Source organism: Schistocerca serialis, chromosome 2 (genome assembly GCF_023864345.2).
Source record: "Schistocerca serialis cubense isolate TAMUIC-IGC-003099 chromosome 2, iqSchSeri2.2, whole genome shotgun sequence".
Classification (NCBI taxonomy): domain Eukaryota; kingdom Metazoa; phylum Arthropoda; class Insecta; order Orthoptera; family Acrididae; genus Schistocerca; species Schistocerca serialis.
In genome coordinates, this window is record NC_064639.1 from 827,603,819 (window position 1) to 827,625,963 (window position 22,145).

Here is a 22,145-nt window from a genome sequence, read left to right on the forward strand (position 1 = left end):
TACAAAATGTGGGTTTGCCTTTCCTTAATTTAAGTCATAGGATCAGTATTACTTCACCTATTCCAGCGTTTCTCTGGGATCCAAACTGATCTTCCCGAAGGTCGACTTCTACCAGTTTTTCCATTCATCTGTAAAGAATTCAGGTTAGTATTTTGCAGCAGTGACTTATTAAATGGATAGTTCAGTTATTTTCACACCTGTCAACACCTGCTTTCTTTGGGATTGGAATTATTATATTCTTCTTGAAATCTGAGTGTATTTTGCCTGTCTCGTACATCTTGCTCACCAGATGGAAGAGTTTGTCAAGGCTGGATCTTCCAAGGCTATCAGTAGTTCCAATGGAATGTTGTCTACTCCCAGGGCCTTGTTTCAGTTTGTCTTTCAGTGCTCTGTAAAATTCTTCACACAGTATGATATCTCCCATTTCATCTTCCATAATATTGCCCTCAAGTACAGCACCCTTGTATAGACCCTCTATATACTCCTTTGACCTTTCTGCTTTCCCTTCTTTGCTTAGGACTGGTTTTCTGTCTGAGCTCTTGATATTCATACAGGTGGTTCTCTTTTCTCCAAAGGTCTCTTTAATTTTCCTGTAGGCAGTATCTATCTTACTCCTAGTGATATATGCCTCTACATTTTCCACATCCTTAAATTTGCCCTCTAGCCATCCCTGCTTAGCCATTTTCCAGTTCCTGTCGATGTCAGTTTTGAGATATTTGTATTCCTTTTTGCCTGCGTCATTTACTGTATTTTTGTGTTTTCTCCTTTCATCAGTTAAATTCAGTATCTCTTCTGTTACCCAAGGATTTCTACTAGCCCTTGTCTTTTTACCTGCTTTATCCTCTGCTGCCTTCACTATCTCATCTCTCAAAGCTGCCCATTCTTCTTCTGCTGTGTTTTTTTCCCCCCATTCTTGTTGATCACTCCCTAATGCTCTCTCTGAAACTCTGAACAACCTCTGGTTCTTTCTGTTTATCCTGGTACCATCTCCATAAATTCCCACCTTCTTGCAGTTTCTTCAGTTTTAATCTACAGTTCATAACAGATATATTGTGGTCAGAGTCCACGTATGCCCCCTGGAAATGTTTACAATTTAAAACCTGGTTCCTAAGTCTGTCTTACCATTATATAATCTGTCTGAAACCTTCCAGTGTTTCCCAGGCCTCTTTCACGTATAAAACCTTCTTTTGTGATTCTTAAACCAAGTGTTAGCTATCATTAAGTTGTGCTCTGTGCAAAATTCTACCAGGTAGCTTCCTCTTTCATTCCTTACCTCCCATTCCATATTCACCTACTACTTTTCCTTCTCTTCCTTTTCCTACTATCAAATTCCAGTCCCCCATGACCATTAAATTTTCTCCTCCCTTCACTATCTGAGTAATTTCTTCTATCTCCTCATACACTTCAATCTGTCATCTGCGGAGCTGGTTGGCATATAAACTTGTACTACTGTGGTGGGCGTGGGCTTTGTGTCTATCTTGGCTACAATAATGCATTCACTATGCTGTTCATTGTAGCTTATCCATGTTCCTATTTTTTATTCATTATTAAACATACGCCTGCATTACCGTTGTTTAATTTTGTATTTATAAACCTTTTTTCACCTGACCAGAAGTCTTGTTCCTCCTGTCACTGAACTTCACTAATTCCCAATATATCATACTTTAACCTATCCATTTCCCTTTTAAATTTTCTAACCGACCTACCTGATTAAGGGATCTGACATTCCATGTTCTGATCTGTAGAATGCCAGTTTTGTTTCTCCTGATAACAACGTCCTCCTGAGTAGTTGCTGCCCGGAAATCCAAATGGGGGGCTATTTTACCTCTGGAATGTTTTACCCAAGAGGATGACATTTAACCATACAGTAGAGCTGCATGCCCTCGGGAAAAATTACAGCTGTCGTCCCCCCCTTGCTATCATACGTTCGCAGTACTAGCACAGCAAGGCCGTTTTGATTAATGTTACAAGGCCAGACTAGTTAATCATCCAGGTTGTTGCCTCTGCAACTACTGAAAAGGCTGCTGCCCATCTTCAGGAACCACATGTTTGTCTGGCCTCTCAACAGATACCCCTCCGTAGTGGTTGCATATATGGTATGGCTATTTGTATTGCCGAGGCATGCTAACCTCCCCACCAGCACCAAGGTGTGTGGTTCATGGGGGGGATATTGTTATTGCTAAACATAAAAACACCTCCGATCACATGTATGCTCACTACTAGCACATTCTGTGGTACTGACAATATTCCAAAGACTTTACAAACTTTATTGACAGATGACTTTCTATCAATCTATACCATTATTTTATAAATGAATCCAGAAGTAAGCATAACAAATATCATCAGATTGTGCAAATAACAATAGGAATTTTAAGTGTTCCAGCTATTTCGTAATTTTGAATGTTTCTTAAAGAAGAGTAATTGTAACTGTATATACATGGTTAGTACATATTGAGTGTAACAACAAAAATAATTTCATTTTATACATTTTAGCTTGAAATTTAAGACAACGTGTACAAAATCATTTGCAGTTTTTTAGAAAAACATTTGAGATAGTATTAACTTGTTCAAAAGGTAGAAATTATTTTTGGTTTTGATAACTTCTGTTCAAGAAAAGTAATGCTACAGGAGGGTGTCCCTTTACACCAGGCTTTTGACAGGTGGTCACATTAATGTGATTGGGCCATACAGCATAACTTAGCTTTTGAGTCAATAATGAGCTTAATTCTAAAACTGTAACTATTTGAAAAAAGTTGAAGGAAAAAAAGTCACACCACTTTGATGCAGTTTTTCACTAAAACTGCAGTGATGCAATGTAAGCTATACTTAGAATATTTAAATAAACTAATTTGTGCCATTTTATTATTACAGATGCTGTATTGTTCTGAAGCTGGTATATATGGATAAGTAAGCTCTGCTGCAATGGTAAGGTAAAGACACTTGAGAAATTAATTTTCTTTTCTTTTTTTTAATTTATCACTTTCGCATAAAACATGGTTTATTCTGTTTTTTTTTCTTTTTTTTTTTTTTTTTTTCTTTTTTTTTTTTTTTTTTCTGAAGTGATAGTCTGAGACCAGTTATGACTCTGAGTGTTACAGAAAATGTTTTGCTTTCAGGTTATTTGGTGAGACATTGTTCAGTGAAACTGGACAGCCAGATGGAGCAGAATCATGTGCATATTATAACAAAACTACTAAAAGAATTATTACTTCAGTATATGAGGGAATCCCAGAGAACTTTCTTTTGAACTTCTTGGGCTGGGCGGTAAGTAACGATCAAAGAGTTGAATTCTATTAAAAATCAATGTTTTCATTACTCTTGTGGGGCCTTACTTCTGTTTATCAGCTTTACCAGACTGAAATTCAAGTTGATGGCTGTGAGCTGGTAGTTATATTGCTAAGATAGATGAGACTGAATGTGAAAAATGTATGCTAGAAACTAACATTGATTTGCCACATGAAAAGGAAAATTCCTTCAAACTCTTAAATTCGGACACTGGTGTGTCATCAAGTACTTCAATTTAGGAAGTCCATCTTCCAGTACTGTTAGTAAAATCACAAAATCTGATAACAGGCCTGCTAGCTTTGTCAATCTTTTGTTTCTTCTTTAGTGAGGAAAGAGGAACTCATTGGAGAGTTTGGATCTGTGCTTTCTATTGTAAAACTGAACTGAGAGTTAGGACTTCCAGAATTGATTTGCATGCTGTATGGGATGTGTGGGGCTCATGTATGGGGAAGTTTTCTGTAAACTGACTAAATCTTGACAATGTAATGCAAAGGAATAGATTGTTACTCATCACATAGAGGTGGCTAAACATTTAAGCTTTTGGACAAAAGTTACTTGTGAATAGAAAGGTAATGTGTTCCTACTACAGACTACAACTGCAGCAATCTGGGAAGGTGGTGGCAGGGTAAGAAGGCGGTATGGCATGGCACGGCATGGGGATGGGATGGTATGGCGGAGGGATAGCAAAATAGGGGTGGGGAAGATAATGTGCTTCATGTGAGAGCATAGTGATTGTAGCTTAGTTTGTAGTTCACATATCTTTCGCAGGTAACCCTGTCTTTGAGGGGATGTAATCGAGCTGGGGTAGGTGGTGGTGGTGGTGGTTGGTGGTGGTGGTGGTGGTGGTGGTGGTGGATGCATTTATAGAACAGGTCCTGCATCTTGGTCTATTGCAGGTTTATGAGCCATGAGGCAAGGGATTGAGAGCAGGGGTGGAGTAGGTGTGGACAAAGATATTGCATAGGTTCGGTGGATGGCAGACCACCAGTGTCAAAGGGACGAGGAGGATATTCCTCATTTCAGGGCATGGCAACAGCTAATTGAAACCCTGACAGAGAATGTGATGCAGTTGCTACAGTCCTGGGTGATACTGTTTAAAGAGAGTAGTGCTCCTTTATGGTCAGACAAGGGGTATTTGGTAGATGATTTCTCCAGTCACCTAACTCCTCTTACTTCCTACACAGATAATAGGTGACTGGTGAGACCACCTACCAAATACCCACTATCTGTCCACAAAGGTGCATTACTTTCTTGGCACAGTACCGCACAGGAGTGGAGCAACTGAATCACATTCTCTGCCAGGTTTTAAACTACCTCTTAGCATGCCCAGGAATGAGGAATATCCTCCACACCCCTCTCACGTTGGTGATCAGCTATCCACTGAACCTACACAATATCCCTTCTCCACCCTTGCTACCAACTCCTTGCCTCACAACACACATGCCCGCAATAGATCTACATGCAAGGCCTGTCCCTCACATCCTTCCACCACAACTACCTATTCCAGTCCAGTCACAGGCATCACCTATCCCATCAAATGCATAGCTACCTGTGAAACCAGTCATATGATCTGCAAACGAAGCTGCGATGTCTGTGCTGCTTTGTACGTGGGCGTGACAACTGCCAAGCTTTCTGTTCACATGTATGGCTGCTGGTGCTGTAACCAAGACAGTTGGACCAACCAGTTGCTGAACTTGCTGTCCACCAACATGATGTGCCTTATTTCAGTGTCAGCTTCACAGCCTGTGCCATCTGGATCTACGAGCTTTTCTGAACTGCACAGGGAGAACTCTCTCAACAACACATCCTTCATTCCTGTAACCCTCTTAGTCTCCACTTCCACTAGTCCGTTTCCTCCACCTACCTATCCCCTTCCCTGTTTCCACTCCAGTACTACACACACCTTCTTGTCTATCAACGCATCTACAATATTTTCCCCCCATCAGTCTCCTCTCCTCTCTCTGGTCAAATCAGTGAAAATATCTGAAAGACATTGAAAGTTCAATAGCTGCAGTACTTTGAATAGCATGGTCAAAAGCATTTATACAATCAAACAAGCTCAGAAATAGTTTGACACTCCAGGGCAAAAGGTGCAAAATAAAAGTAGAAAGAAAGAGCTGATGAAAAGCTATATGTTGTGCTGCTCAGTAAGTCAGGGGAAGGAAATACTTGAACTGATACAAAACTTGTTGGATAATAATTACCAGGTAGTTAATATTTTAAAGCAATATGCCAGGTTCAGTGCTGTAAACAATAATTTAAGTTCTTTGGAGGGAAGTCTTTGTAAATACCATGTAATTTAATTGAGGATACGAGCAAGTCAGACTTCAATCTCAATTATATAGATGTGGATGAAACTGGGCACATTTTGGTATCCTCTTTTTAGAGCGTGACAGTTGCCACTCTGACATGTATGAACTGTAAGTGCCAAAATAATTGAGTCTCATCACTTGAAAACTGTAAGTATCGAAGGTAGGGCAAATGTGAGAACAGTTGTGTTAAAGGTGGCCTGCTTCGTTTGCCGATAATTTTATATTTCCAGAACCACAAAAAAGTAAACTCATTTCACAACCACTGGCAACCAGTTTATACCAACAATGTCATGGACTAACTGCTATGAAATATAAAACTGAGTATCTACTGTAGTTGTTCCAATGCCAAAGGAGATGAAACCTAACATTCATCATTTGACACATTCTTGGAGCATATACATATCTCTTAATTTAGATTGCGTACATTGCTGCATGGTTCCAGCTATGCTTCAAACCATCTAGCAAAGACTGAATACTGGCAGTTTACTCAGGTATAAAACTCACAAAAATATTATTTACAGTTTGTAATAACTCCGTAATTGCTTGACAGTTCTTTGTAACCATGCCCCACAATCTAGATCTTTCCCACATGACTTCTTTCCACTGGTCTAGACTGTACTAAATCAATGGCAATTTTTCTAATGAATGTGCACAGCTTCCAGAAGACACTTACAAAAACTGACAGTTTGCAGACTGAATTTTCCCCTCTGCAACGGAGTGTGCACTGATATGAAGCTTCCTAGCAGATTAAAACTGTGTGCTGTACCAAGACCCGAAACTCTGGACCATAGTCTTTTTCGGAAAAGTGCTCTACTGACTGAGTTATCAAAGTATGACTCCTGACCCATCCTCAGAATAGGAAATTAGGCACTGGCAGAATTAAAGCATTGAGGGAAGGTTGTGAGTTGTGCTTCGATAACTCAGTTGGTAGAGCACTTGCCTGCAAAAGGCAAAGGTCTAGAGTTCAAGTCTTGGTCTGGCACATAATTTTAATCTGCCAGGAAGTGTGATGAATAGTTTCTAGAAAGTTTAAAAGGCAAATTGAGTGTGTGTTTCCTTGTAGATATATACTGTGCAAGCCATTGTACAGTGCATGATGGAGAGTGTTATGTGCCAATTAACAAATTTCTGTTCTGTTAATTTCACTTACTGAGTGGGAGTGGGAGAGGGGTGTCAGCAATGACTGCCTATATTCGTTGTTATATTCCCTTACATTTCCTGAGCATCTCTGTTAAACTTTTGTATCAACCAGTTATCCTAGCTGCATATAACTGAATTCAGTGCCTGTCATTTGAGAGACTTCAAAAGCTGGAATAGTAGTCTAGAATTAGTAACACTAGCATCTAATATGGAATTAACTTGAAAGAAGCACTGCATGTTCCCAGAAACTGTCCAACAAATCTTAGGCTTGCATTTGCATACCCTACTCCTGTAATTGTGTGTTTGAATCTCTTAGATTTATAAACAAAATGGTGGGTGCCAGAAGCTTACAATTAATCTTGCAGTTGGATATTATCAAGTTATTTCTCTTTATTTGGAAATTGTTTTCTTTCTTCAGACTCAAAAAGTTGCCATTTTTTGCACTGACTGGGCATAGTTTATCATTCTGTGTTTCCTTATGATATCCAACTGTGATTTTCCTGTGGATAAGACCATAGATGGAGAAGCAGCTTGTAGTGTTACTGCTGACCCTATGTGATAAATAATTTTTGTACAGTGAAGTATTGCCAGCCCTTAATGTTTCCTTTGGACAGTTCCAATATTACTTTCATTCCTGTTGAGCATTCACTGTCAAATATTAGGTCGGTGTAGAATTTAGCAGCATTTTTGTTTTGCATGCTGGTATTCTGGTTGCTATGGGTTTATTTATCGATTGTCATTTTTTATTTGTAGTTCAGTGTTGCTGTTTGAGTTGACATATTGTCATTTTATCATTTGGAGGCAGTGAATGGAGCTGTAGATACTAGAAAATTAAGTACCAAGTGGAGAAATTGGATCATTTCTGACATAGTCTTCTGTTTGAGTTCCATAGAGGGAGGACAGCAGTGGAGGCAGCCAGAAACATTGGTATTGTGTGTGAGGAGAATGCCATTGGACAGGGCATGGCAAGAAAATAATTTTCTCATTTTGAGGAGGATTGTTTTGATATTGGTGACTCTCCACATTCAGGAAGACCTTAGAGGTTTGAGGATCCATGATGATGATTCATGTTAGTGTACACATGAACTGGCAAACGTGACAAACTGTGATCATTTTACCATCGTACGACATTTGCGTGGAGTGGGTAAGATTAGTAATTGGGTGAATGGGTACCGCATTCTCGAAGACACAATCGCAAAAATCTGCAGTTGGCCATATGTGCATCTCTGCTTGCTTGTCATCAATTGGCTCATGAACATAACCAAACATTCCTATCCCGTATCATTACTGGTGACGAGAAATACATAATGTAAGGAAAAGAAAGGAATGGTAGAGTCCAAAGAAAGCAGCAACTCGCCATACAAAGTACTGCTTGCATCCACAAAAGATAATGTTATGCATCTGGTGGAACAGCGGTGGTGTGGTGCACTAAAAATTACTCCCCTGAGATGTAACCACCACTGCAGACATTTGACAACAGCTGAGACACCTTGCAGGTACAGTCAAAAGCAATGACCAGGAAGACTGAAGTGATGCTACTCTACAATGACGCTACTCTACAATGACGCTCGCCCACATTCTGAGAGACACAAAAAACACTATACAGAAGTTGGGTTGGGAAGTCATTCTGCACCCGCCTTATTCACCTGATCTTGAGGAGCCCTCAGATTTTCACCTTTTCCACACTCTATTGAGTGGAAAACCTTCAAGGAACTTCCTTTCCAGAGGAAAATGCATTATGAACATAGTTAGACGAGTTCTTCGCCACAAAACTACAATTTCTAGTGTCGCAGAATTGACAGACTGTTGTAAATAGTGGAGAATATAGTATTGGTTACTAAAGTCTGTTATGTTTATCTGTTGTGTTTATTAAACTTGTAGAGAAACACTGTGAACTTACACACCAACCTAATATAGTGTATGTATAGTTTTCTGTTGGTAAAAGATTCTTAGTTATGTCTGTGGAGAGACTCTTTATTGTTAATTGACAGTGTTGTGTAAAGGAAATTATATTGGAAAATTAAAATAAATTGTGATGTATTGTAAAAATTTCCTTAACATTCTGAGGTCCAGCCTTTTAAAAAAAATTTAGGCCCAGAAAACTAGCCATTTGTGCCATTATTTGAAATCAGCTGGCAAATTTGTGTTTTCTACCATATTTACTCGAATCTAAGCTGCACCTGAAAAATGACTCTAATTCAAGGGGAAAAAAAAAAATTTCTGAATCTAAGCCACACCTGAATTTTGAGACTCGAAATTCAAGAGGAGAGAAAAGTTTCAGACCGCACCTCCAAGTCGAAACAAAGTTGGTCCATTGTAAAATGAGACACAATTTAGGTCGAATGGATGAAGATACAGCTACAGTAGTTTGGTTCGAGTCGTAATCTTAACAGTTAAGCTTTACCAAGTAGCTGTTGCTATGTCTCAGGCGCTCCGTCCGTATTGATACGGGTACCCTTCCATTTTCAGGTGCTTCGTCTGGTTTGAATTGATTGCTTATTTTGCTTTGATCTGATAAGTGCTGTTCTCTTTGTTATAGGTGTTTGCGTCACTCTAAGCTGAAAATGCATTATTTTACTGTCATGCATTGTTTGTTGCACTGCTGATGAGTGTTTACGACTGTCGCTGACTGCGGCATGGCTAGCTTTTGTGCGCACTACCGCCACTTACTATTAAAAATGAGAGGAATTCTCATTAGTGAAACAATGGCAAGAGACTGCTATTTGTTGTTACTTACACTGCTGATTTCTTTGATAATGATCAACAAGAGCCAAATACTAGACTGTGTATGATAGATGATGTTCTGAATGAGAGTTTAGCAAAAATTTTTCTCCATTTGAAAAACATTGCAGACGCCTCTTTAGTACATTACATTCCGCACAGAAATTAGTCATCTTAGATTTAAAAAATCTAGTCAGTTGCTGTGCTTCATTTCTGACTGTATCACTATTGAGCATAAGAATAATACGAAGATAAACATGACGTGATACGTATATTCTTCCACGTTTGCTGTTGTCTCACTCTGGTTTCGTAGTTTATTAGGCAGACAGGATTTAAATGAGATAGCAGCAAACACGAAAGAATGCATGGCATAATGTTTACATTATTCTACATTTTCTTTTAATTTATTTATTGATGCAGAGGTTTTGGCACCAGTATTTATCTTTGTGCCTGCAAAGCATGCCTGTGTAGCGGTGCATATATTCGACGGCAGAAGTTAGTTGTGGCGGCACCTACCAACATTTTTCAGAACTTCCACTTATTTTGCACTTGATCCTAAACTGCAGGTGGTTTTTTGGATTACAAAAACCGGAAAAAAAATTCGAGTAAATATGTTATCTGAAAAATAATACACACTGAAAAAGAGCAAGCTTAAAGGTTTATGTTTCTTATTTTAGTTTTTTGATTGGGTACAAATGTTACAATAATGATGGCAAAAAAAATAATTATCCTTAAAAATATGTGAGGCGAGTTCCTGAGCAATTTTGTATGTAATTGGCTTTAGCATGGAAAATCCTGAAGAATTATGACATGCAGAGAGGTATGTCGCAATCAGGACTACACCAAATTGATTCTTTCCAGCTTGTTTTACAACTAAACTGTCTCATTCTCTTCAAGCAAATCTTGAAAACCCATGTTGGATCTGCTTCATCATGAGATTCATCTGTAAAAAAGAAGAGATTAAGACACAAGTAAAATTTAACTAAATTGTAATTGCAGCAGGAGTGTGGGTAGCAAAAATATTAGCAATGGAAAATTGTAGCAATGTTCAGTGTACTTGAATATGAATCTTCTTCAGATTTTTCCCACTCAGATATTTCTTCCTCCAACCCAGAATCATTGATTCCATCCTGTTGAGCTTTCAACATTTCTTGCTCATGTAACAAATGTGTCATATTTGTAGTAGAATTAGGCAGATGGCAGAACCTAATGAGTACGTGCAAGAAACTTACAAAAATGTGATCACACATTTCCTCAGTCATTTGTTTGCAATTGTTTCTCCTGAAATAATTCTAGAAATTAACAGAAGCCTGCACCTGTCAACGGACAGGTAGCAAGAGGTCCATGCAGTTTTCTCATATGAAGTGAGTAGACTTTTCGAGCAGTAGGTGGCTTGCACGTAAAGAACAACACGACCTGAGAGATACTCTGTTGTGTCCTTTTGAATACAGCTTTGTGGCCCAGGCGGTGGTTGGGCATGGTCACCGAAGTGTTAAGGAGGTTAAATTCAGAGACTGGATTGATTCAGAAGAGTAGTTTGATAACATGTAATCTAACTTCCTAGTTTTAGTGTTTTGAACTTGATCAAGTGATTGATTTGTGGAAAATTCCACCGAATAACTGATGCCTGTAATTTTTTGAGAATTGCATAACGTGTGCATAGACATCTGGTGTCACTTACCTCTAAAAGCCTACCAAGAACTTGTTGAATTCATGCCACCCAGAATAACTGTAGTGTTGCTTGCTAAATGTGGAACAGCTGCTATTAAGCAGAGTCATAATGTTTTGGCTCATCAGTGTTTGCTGTACGGCAAAGGACTGATGAAAAGAAATAAATCCAGTTTTCTTCACTCCTGCCCCCCCCCCCTGCCAACTCTCTTCCTCCCTACCCCCCCCCCCCCCCTGCCAACTCTCTTCCTCCCTACCCCCCCCCTGCCAACTCTCTTCCTCCCTACCCCCCCCCCTGCCAACTCTCTTCCTCCCTACCCCCCCCCTGCCAACTCTCTTCCTCCCTACCCCCCCCCCCTGCCAACTCTCTTCCTCCCTACCCCCCCCCTGCCAACTCTCTTCCTCCCTACCCCCCCTGCCAACTCTCTTCCTCCCTACCCCCCCACCTGCCAACTCTCTTCCTCCCTACCCCCCCCTGCCAACTCTCTTCCTCCCTACCCCCCCCCTGCCAACTCTCTTCCTCCCTACCCCCCCTGCCAACTCTCTTCCTCCCTACCCCCCCTGCCAACTCTCTTCCTCCCTACCCCCCCTGCCAACTCTCTTCCTCCCTACCCCCCCTGCCAACTCTCTTCCTCCCTACCCCCCCCCCCCCCTGCCAACTCTCTTCCTCCCTACCCCCCCCCCCTGCCAACTCTCTTCCTCCCTACCCCCCCCCCTGCCAACTCTCTTCCTCCCTACCCCCCCTGCCAACTCTCTTCCTCCCTACCCCCCTGCCAACTCTCTTCCTCCCTACCCCCCCCTGCCAACTCTCTTCCTCCCTACCCCCCCCTGCCAACTCTCTTCCTCCCTACCCCCCCCTGCCAACTCTCTTCCTCCCTACCCCCCCCTGCCAACTCTCTTCCTCCCTACCCCCCCCTGCCAACTCTCTTCCTCCCTACCCCCCCCTGCCAACTCTCTTCCTCCCTACCCCCCCCTGCCAACTCTCTTCCTCCCTACCCCCCCCTGCCAACTCTCTTCCTCCCTACCCCGCCTGCCAACTCTCTTCCTCCCTACCCCGCCTGCCAACTCTCTTCCTCCCTACCCCGCCTGCCAACTCTCTTCCTCCCTACCCCGCCTGCCAACTCTCTTCCTCCCTACCCCGCCTGCCAACTCTCTTCCTCCCTACCCCGCCTGCCAACTCTCTTCCTCCCTACCCCGCCTGCCAACTCTCTTCCTCCCTACCCCCTGCCAACTCTCTTCCTCCCTACCCCCTGCCAACTCTCTTCTTCCCTACCCCCCTGCCAACTCTCTTCTTCCCTACCCCCCTGCCAACTCTCTTCCTCCCTACCCCCCCTCCCCCTGCCAACTCTCTTCCTCCCTACCCCCCTCCCCCTGCCAACTCTCTTCCTCCCTACCCCCCCTCCCCCTGCCAACTCTCTTCCTCCCTACCCCCCCTCCCCCTGCCAACTCTCTTCCTCCCTACCCCCCCTCCCCCTGCCAACTCTCTTCCTCCCTACCCCCCCTCCCCCTGCCAACTCTCTTCCTCCCTACCCCCCCTCCCCCTGCCAACTCTCTTCCTCCCTACCCCCCTCCCCATGCCAACTCTCTTCCTCCCTACCCCCCTCCCCCTGCCAACTCTCTTCCTCCCTACCCTCCCTCCCCCCTGCCAACTCCCTTCCTCCCTACCCTCCCTCCCCCCTGCCAACTCCCTTCCTCCCTACCCTCCCTCCCCCCTGCCAACTCCCTTCCTCCCTACCCTCCCTCCCCCCTGCCAACTCCCTTCCTCCCTACCCTCCCTCCCCCCTGCCAACTCCCTTCCTCCCTACCCTCCCTCCCCCCTGCCAACTCCCTTCCTCCCTACCCTCCCTCCCCCCTGCCAACTCCCTTCCTCCCTACCCTCCCTCCCCCCTGCCAACTCCCTTCCTCCCTACCCTCCCTCCCCCCTGCCAACTCCCTTCCTCCCTACCCTCCCTCCCCCCTGCCAACTCCCTTCCTCCCTACCCTCCCTCCCCCCTGCCAACTCCCTTCCTCCCTACCCTCCCTCCCCCCTGCCAACTCCCTACCACCCCGCCCCCCTCACAGCCCTGCTAATCTCTTCTTCTCTGCCCCCCCCCCCCGCCGCTATGCCAAATCTCTTCCACCCTGCCGCCCTGCCGGATCTCTTCCACCCCGCCCCCCCCCCCCCCCCCGTCGCCCTGCCGGATCTCTTCCTCCCTGCCCCCCCCCCCCCCCCCCCCGCTGCCCTGCCAGCTCTCTTCCTCCCCCGCCGCCCTGCCAGCTCTCTTCCTCCTACCCCCCCCACCACCACCGAAAGTAGAATAACATCTGATGTGCTACTGCTCTTGGTAATAAACTCCGCACATTCAAGGAGTATTCTGCAGTTCGGTGTTCTGCTTTCCACTCCTCATGAAAGGAATCCACTGTCTTACATTGTCTACGCATTGGTGATACCATGATCGCTCATTATTTATTTTGATATAAGCACATGATTCACAGATGGTTGAACTGGTCCTCAGTTTCCTCTGTGAAAGTGGTTTTTATTTTCAAATGTAAGGTTTTGCTTCAGTCTTGGAATAGGGTGGGGTGGTTGTGGCCTCTCTTCGTGTTTTCTCAGTCTGGGACCCATGACCACTCCTCCTTGTGAAGACCGCTCTTTTATCTGTCTGTTTTCCCAGTTTTTTAGATTTGGGCTACCCTTTTATACCTTACACTGTGTGTGTTTTAACTTCCTCATTTTATAATTTGACTCCTCTGATCATATCCATCCACTTTCAGTGGATCCTCTCTCCTCTGCGAGGTACTTTGGAATCATGGGACTGATGACCTCACTGTTTAGTCCTTTAACCTCCTTCAATTAATCAGTCTGTCAGTCAGTCAAAAACTTTGCGTTTTGGTGATGATGTTATAATTATGTCGGAGACATCAAAGGCTGGAAGAGCAGTTGAAAGAATTACAGTGTCTGGAAAGGGGGATATAAGATGAACATAAACAGAAGTGAAACACGGATAATGGAAAGTAGTTGAATGAAATCAGGTGATGCTAAAGGAATCAGATTAGGAGACAAGACACTTAAGTAGTTGATGAGTTTTGCTGTTTGCGTAGCAAAGTAACTAATGGCCAAAATACAGAGGATATAAAATGTAGACTGGCAACGGCAAGAAAAGCACTTCTGAAAAAGAGAAATCTGCTAACATTGAATATAGATTTAAGTGTTAGGAAGTCTTTTCTGAAGGTGTTTGGAGTGTAGCATGGATGAAAAAAGTTTAGATAAAAAGAGAATAGGAGCTTAGATGGGTTGATCACGTAACTAATAAGGAAGTACAGAATAGAATTGGAGAGGTGGGGAATTTGTGGCGCAACCCAACCAGGAGATGGTATGGGTTGATAGGACACATTTTGAGACATCGAGGGTTCACCGATTTAGTGTTGGAGTGTGGGAGTTAAAAATTGTATAGGGAGACCAAGAGATCAATACAGTAAGCAGAATCGGAAAGATGTAGGTTTCAGTAGTTATTTGGATATGAAGGTGCTCGCATATGATAATAAGCGTGGAGAGCTACAACAACGGTCTTCGGATTGAAGACCACAACAGCAGTTACTTTTTAATACTTCACATAAATATATAGCCAAGGTCTAAAGATTTATAGTATTCCTAATATTGTAGGCTTCTGAAGGTGACATATTAATTTATTGGAACTGGTAAAGCATAATAAAATGTACTTGCAGTTGATGACTGAATTTGATCCTGAGGGAAAGAAAGAAAGAAAAAGGAATGTACTTTTCTGTAATGAAATTTCGTAGGTTTTTTGCACAAAAAATGTTTTTCATAGCAAATTTGCCAGTGACAGAAAAATGTTGTTATTTACCAAGAAAATTGCCAAACACCCATATGTTCTGAGAAGTTATTTTATTTAGATGACGAGTTTAGAAATGTACATAAACTGGTTAGCACTGAAACTATTTTGACATCACAGTTATAACAGAACATGGCAAACATTACAGAAAACCAAAAATAGACAATATAAAATTAGAAACACAAACATATAAAGATTGTCTAGTTTATTTATTTAATTAATTTTTATTTCTCCAGATTCTATCTCTCTTTTTTTCTTTTATGTATATCAGAATTAGTTGTCACAACATCAAGAATGCAACCAGATTCAAAACCCAGTGGCCAACAAGATATTAAGTGAATAATAGTATGCAACGAACATAGGAGGAATACCCATGAAATACCGAGAGGCATATGTTATATACTAAATAAAAAAATAAAAAGGTGTGATTTGGTGTCCGTTATGTCAGTTAATAGGTGGGCAAATACAAGAGTGGAACAAAGACCTCAAATCTATATTAACTAAGGGGAGTTCTCCAAAATCTCAATTGACAGTGTAATTACTATTTTCTTGGGAATATAAGGTATCATACTATTAACCTACCTACAAAGTAATGAACTCGTCCAGATGGGAACTGACATATATCAAGTTGCATTGCAATGGGTAGTGTGGGATTGAAACAAGTTAAAAGTGAAGTAAGTGTGAAACCAATAAGACACCTAACTATAAGCCCAATTATTAAGGAACATATTGGCGCAAAAAGGGGGCAACAGTTCTGAATGGAAAAAACAGTTGTTAAATAGCCTCATACTTTAATCCAGTCATGGGATGGAACAGTACTAAATCAAAACCTTCTAAATGATGAGGAGAACAAAGATGATCAAACAAACAATTTAGTAGCAGAAGACTGTATATGCCAGGAGTCTCGAGCCTCACAGTAAAACTTGTGACCCACAACAGTAGCACATAACATACTCAAAACTCGCAGCTGTCGTCAGGTCATCAACCCAAAATCCATAAAAATCAGAAAATAGATGTGTATGGTAAGAACATCATAAAATGTGCGAGAAGGTGTATGGTGAAGTAAAAGTCACAAAGCTAGAATTAAACTAAACCAACCAACCAACCAACCAACCATAACATGTGTCATGAGATGTAGTCAAGAACACTGGATACTCCACATATGACCTGGGAAATATGTCAATTTGGATCCAAAAATGTAACCAGCTAAAAGTGGCATGTAACAACAAACCCAACCATAAGGAAATAGCAATCACCTCACCATGCTAAAATATCAAAAAGAAATCACTATCATATACAAAATCCCATCATAGATGTGTATGAGCTTACAAAAGACCAAATCATGGTCAATAATAAAAACATGCTACATACCAATAGTATGTAGTGTAACAAAGTGAGATTCAGTGTGTTGCAAAAACAACAAAGATCTTGAGATATACCAATACTCATAAGGGGACCTACTGTATTTCACAGCCAGAAAAACCAGTGCATTGACCATTGGGTTTTGCATCTGGCTGTGTTCTTGAAGTTATGGCAGTAAATCTGATGTATCACCAGTAGTGATAATATTTAGACAATAGATATGCACACTGTTGTGCACTTCATAGGCTGTATTGTAACAGTGTTTTACTTTGAGTGCAAGTTTTCCTAAAAAGTAGTGTATTTCTCATCTATAATAATTATGTAGGTTTTATATATTTAAAAATACATAAAAAAGAAAGGTACAATGTGGAGAAATAAAAAATTAAATAAATAAATAAATAAATAAATAAATAAAACTAGACAAGTTTTATTCATTTGTTTTCCTGATTGTATATTATGTATTTTTGGTTTTTTGTAATGCGTGGCATGTTCTGTTATAACTCGAATGTCAATGCTAACCAGTATGTGTAGATATTGTGCTGTACGTGCACAGGTACTTGACTTAATGCTGCAAACTGCATTCTGTTGTCTGGTACCACGAGACCGTTATGGGCGCAGGTTCGAATCCTGCCTTGGGCATGGATGTCTGTGATGTCCTTAGATTAGTTAGGTTTAACTAGTTATAAGTTCTAGGGGACTAATGACCTCAGAAACTGAGTCCCATAGTGCTCAGAGCCAATTTTTTTTTTTTTTTTTTTTTTTTTTTTTTTTTTTTTTTTTTTTTTTTTTTTAATTCTGTAGATTTTAAGGGCTTCTACTATTATGCTTCACCTTCTGTCTGTAAAGTCAACTTGGTGTTTTTAGATGCTGAAACTGGTTGTCATCTAAATAAAATAACTTCTCAAAACTGTTTAGTGATTTCCATGCTAATTATCTGATCGGCCACTGTCCCAATTCCGCAATGGATCACCGAAATATTATTATTATTATTTCCTTCACTTTCTCAGACGTTAAGTCCGGTTAAAAATGGAGTGACGCGGACCTTGATCGTTATTGATTATTGATTATTATTATTATTATTATTATTATTTTCTCTCATTTTTCACTGAATGAAACTCATGTTCTCTTGCTTCATGTAAACTGGAAATCCAGTCAGTGGGTTAAACATAAATTAGTCTACAAAACTAGCTACAGTGTGTTCATATCTGCCAAACATTGAAAGATCTAGACTGCAGGTGCAGGGAGCTTGGTGCTCTAATAGAGTACGTTCTATTGCAGGAAAATAAAATTAGTAAATACTCCCACCCCATGCGAGTTATTACTGAAATAAGAACTGCTGTGTTAGGAGGAAGAGTGGTTCAAATGGTTCAAATGGCTCTGAGCACTATGGGACTCAACATCTGAGGTCATCAGTCCCCTAGAACTTACAACTACTTAAACCTAACTAACCTAAGGACATCACACACATCCATGCCCGAGGCAGGATTCGAACCTGCGACCGTAGCGGTCGCGCGGTTCCAGACTGAAGCGCCTAGAACCGCTCAGCCACACTGGCCGGCGGAGGAAGAGTGATCAGAGCTGATAGAACAACAGTTTATGAAATACTTAATGAAAAACTCAACCCCTGCTCATAACCATGGCCTTTAATGGTAACACAGATGTACACAGTGTTATTCAATAATTTAAACAATTACCTTGTATTTACAATGATTGTGAGGAGAGCAGGGTAGGGGTGGGAAGGCTATCTTGAACAGTAGTGCTCTGTGTGTTCCGCAGAAGCATTCAGAACAGTGTGTATTTTTCAACATTTTGAACATTCTTATGCATCTGTGGACAGTTAAGTGTTTGTTACTGTGAACAGTTAGCCAAACCCAGTTGGGATATTATTTCAAAATTTTGGATTTAACTTTATTTTTGAAATTTAATGAAGAGAGATTAATAGTGGTGTAGTTGGGGCACTTGGAATGAATTTTTGCGCAATATAAATGAATTTAAGTTCCCCTCCTTTTTTAGTGTTCTTTTGTTTTGTTTTATTGAATATAATTTGTTTGGCCCAATTGAATATTCATACTTAGTTTTTCTTTCAGCTCTTGTTGCTACTCTTTGCCATTTTGAGGAAAAGAGCTTGGAATTATGGCAGACTTGCCTTGGTCCAGAAGACAGAGGAACGGTAAGTAACATTTGTGTAACAATGCACATATTTTACTTTAACAACTTCCAGATGTCTTGACCACACTTTTATTATTTCCAAAATCACTGTACATGTTTTGACATTGTCATTTTCAAAGTCAGTAAAATGAAACTGGTATCAAAAGATATGAAAATGTTAAATGTCGCCAAATCAGTTTTGTTTTGTATTGCATTTTGTAGCCTTTGAAACTTACCCTGTCAAAATGTGTAAGGTGATTGTGTAAATGACAAAAAGTGTGGTCAAGGCATCTGAAAGTTGTTGAAGTACATCCAAATGTCTGCTCTGTATCACAGGACTTCCGTGCAAATAGCAGCTTGTTCATTTGTTAGTTACAAGAAAAATCTAATTGCAATTAATGTGAAAAATTCCATTTCTGTAATGTTTCTTCTACTATTTTTCATACTCTTTGTTCAGGTTATGTGCATTATAGATTTTGCTGTAATAGATTTTTTAGCGCTTTCAACTCCAACCATGAGTGAGACTCAGAAAGTAAGTCTGACTAGAAACAATAACTGAGAGCCTGTCTTGTGGCACTTTGTGCAAACCATGTGCAAAGATTATGACCCTGGTTCATGACGGCATGCAAAACAATTTGACAATGACGACGAGGGCCAGAGTCGGACTTGGGGTTCAACAGTTCTTGATAGTCTCTTACTTCAGTGATGTGTACTCCTTTGTTGCATTCACACTTGTTGATTGTGGTCTCTGAAAGAATCAAATAACCCATATAACTATTGTCAGAAAGAAGAACATATAATAAAACAGTTATCTGCAAAAATCTATCCAGTGGCATAGTTCTCCTAAGTATCGGTACTTTTGGGTTAAAATTTTATACACTGTGAGAAGCAGCTTTGAGCCATTGCTATAAATTCAAAGTATTTTCAGGAAACGATAAAAGAGATCTTGATTATAATGCATCTGAAGCTGTTGTGATTGAGTTGTTACACTCACTCTGACACACTTTGTATATGGGTGACTGGTATTGTATGCCAAAATGGCTTGTAATGTCAGTTGAAAGTGGAACAGATGTTGTTGGGATAGATTAATAGAAAAAATGCTGGGAGATATTGTTAAAGCAAAATTTAAAAAAAGAGAATACTTCGAGAAGCTGCAATGGCAATTAGCATTGATGTGTACGGATAAAGAGGATATCCAGATTATTTCTACAAAGCCTTAAAGTATAGAAATGACTGAACAAAAGGGAAGTCAACAAAACCATACTTTCGAACGAAGATGTGTTGTTGGTTACAACAGGGGAATGTTTGGTATTGACTGCCAAGATTGTATATTAGTGGGTTTTGATGTACCAAAATTTTTTTTGCATGTTTGTAATGGCACCTATAAATCATATATTCTGTACAATAAAAAGCTATTAAAACAGAATTAAACTGAGTATAGACTTCAAATATCAGAAGCATTATTACGAAACATACTGTCACAAGTTTATATAAGATGAGAGCTGTTATAGACATATAGAGATGTACCAATGAGATATACATACAACGGGGGGCTCACTTTCTAAAACATATAGCTCCCACATCATTGAAAAATTGACCAAAAAGAGCTTCCAAAATATGTGAAAGAAATAAGAAACAAAGTGAAATGGTCTGGGAATATAAAAATTGTCGAGTTGTGTTACACTATCTCATTGTTTTGAAAAATATCGCACAGTTGAAGATTACCAGTTATCTAGGAGTATTCCGGAAACACAATTTGAACTGAGTATTATTTACAAATTGTTACTGATGCATTATCCACTTTCAAATAATAAATAATTTATTTTCACTGGTAAATCAATCATATTTACTTCACAGACATCTTATAGTTATTGGTTATGCCCAAATGTCGATTATTATTTCACAGGTCCTGAGGTTGGACCAAAATATATGTGCCATACTATACATGTACTCTGTGCAGGTTCGGGCACATGGCTAAAAAGCTAGAGGGCTCAATGCACAACAAACTTTCTTGCTTACTATAGTGTGAGCAATTGGGAGATGGCAGGTGGGCTAAAGGGTTAATTTACTAGTCATAGTCCTATTGAATGTGATATATCTAGTGGGTAACATGGGCCCCACCATGCAGCTTGCATTTTTTTGTGTGTACACAAATCAATGTCAGAAATAAGTGTCAGATTGGCTGACCTAGAATTGAATCCCAGACACTCTTTGTAATTGAGTCATACAGGTTTTTATACATTGAAATTAATGACAGTAAATGTAGCTGTAGATGCAGTAATGGTGAGTGACGGGAAAAAGAGTGAATCAGTCTTGTAGGCATTGCTTTGTAAATTCCATTCTTTCAACTTGATGTTGTTTACATTGAGTGGGGTGGCATGGTGTTTAGCGCAATGGACTAGTTTTCGAACTGATGGCAGTTAAAATCCCTATCAGGCCATTCATATTTAGGTTTCCAGTCATTTCAATAATTTGATTGATGAAAATTCTGGGCTGGTTTCTTTGAAAAGAATGCTTCTGGTGTTGCTGATTTTCTTCTGTATCACTCCCATAATCACAGCTTGTGCTTTGTCTGTAGCAACCTTCTCTATAATGGGACGTTAAATTCTATTCTTCCTTCCTTCTATGTTGTTTTTGGAGCTTAAATTCCTTCTCAGTTCTGAATGTATATGACAGCTATTCAGAAAGTAGGGAATGTTTCCGTCTGACGCCACTAGGTGTGCACCGATTGCATATATTTTGGTATTTACATGCTTGGCAGCTCAGTCGGCATCCATCCGTGACAGTGGGAATGTATCTGCACGTTTGGTTTTTGTGATATCTGAATTTGAAATGTGCGCTACAATTGAAAATCCCACCAGTTGTGAGGTGTGGTCTGTGATACGGTTTTTGTTGGCAAAAACCTAAAACCCATAAAAATTTATAGTGAACTGTGCGAAGTGTACGGAAACAGTGTAATGAGTGAATGTTCTGTCTGTAAATTGTGCATTTGGTTTAAAAATGGCCGAACCAACATTAATGAAGAAGAGAAGAATGGACGTCCAAGCATTGTGACTGACGATCTGGTTGCTAAAGTTGATGAAACGATTTGTGAAAACCGTCGATTGACAATAATGGAGCTTTTGCTTTCTTTTCCACAAGTTTCATGGACTTTGGTGTTTGAAATTCACTCAAAAGCTAGGCTACCGCAAATTTTGTGCACAATAGGTGCCCAAAGTGCTTACAAAGCACCATAAAGAACAGCAAAAGGGGCATCGTTGACATCTCTGGAGGCCTACTGCAAACATGGGTGATGAGACTTGGATGAAACACATCAGTTGCGAGACAAAATTACAGTCCATGGAGTGGGGGCACACAAGGTCTCCCTAAAAACGAAGAAAATGTTTACAAACCTTGTCAGCAAGGAAGTTGATGGCAACAGTGTTTTGGGATAGGCAAGATGTACTTCTTACTGATTTTCTTGAACGTGGAGCAACCATAAATTCTCCCCGGTACTGTCAAACTCTGCACAGCCTTAGAAGAGCAGTTCAAAACAAACGCCAAGGAAAGCTGACGTCCAAAATTTTGTTTTTGCACAACAATGCCCGACCTCACACGGCAAACCACACTAAATAACTCCTTAATTCATTCAAATGTGAAATTTTCCCTCATCCGCCCTACAGCCTTGATCTTGCAC

General features: G+C 40.6%; 1 protein-coding gene across 2 annotated transcripts in view; it reads left to right on the forward strand.

The window, feature by feature from the left end:
- The window catches only part of LOC126458088 (CSC1-like protein 2), a 180,083-nt gene that overhangs the window by 49,617 nt on the left and 108,321 nt on the right, over positions 1–22,145 (forward strand). Inside the window, exons 2-4 of one of the 2 annotated variants that reach the window (XM_050094905.1) lie at positions 2,872–2,930; positions 3,117–3,264; positions 18,409–18,491. In XM_050094905.1, the coding sequence (XP_049950862.1) occupies positions 2,923–2,930; positions 3,117–3,264; positions 18,409–18,491 (239 nt within the window). In that variant the 5' untranslated portion in view covers positions 2,872–2,922. The remainder of the gene's footprint in view (positions 1–2,871; positions 2,931–3,116; positions 3,265–18,408; positions 18,492–22,145) is intronic. The other variant, XM_050094906.1, reaches the window with a different exon arrangement.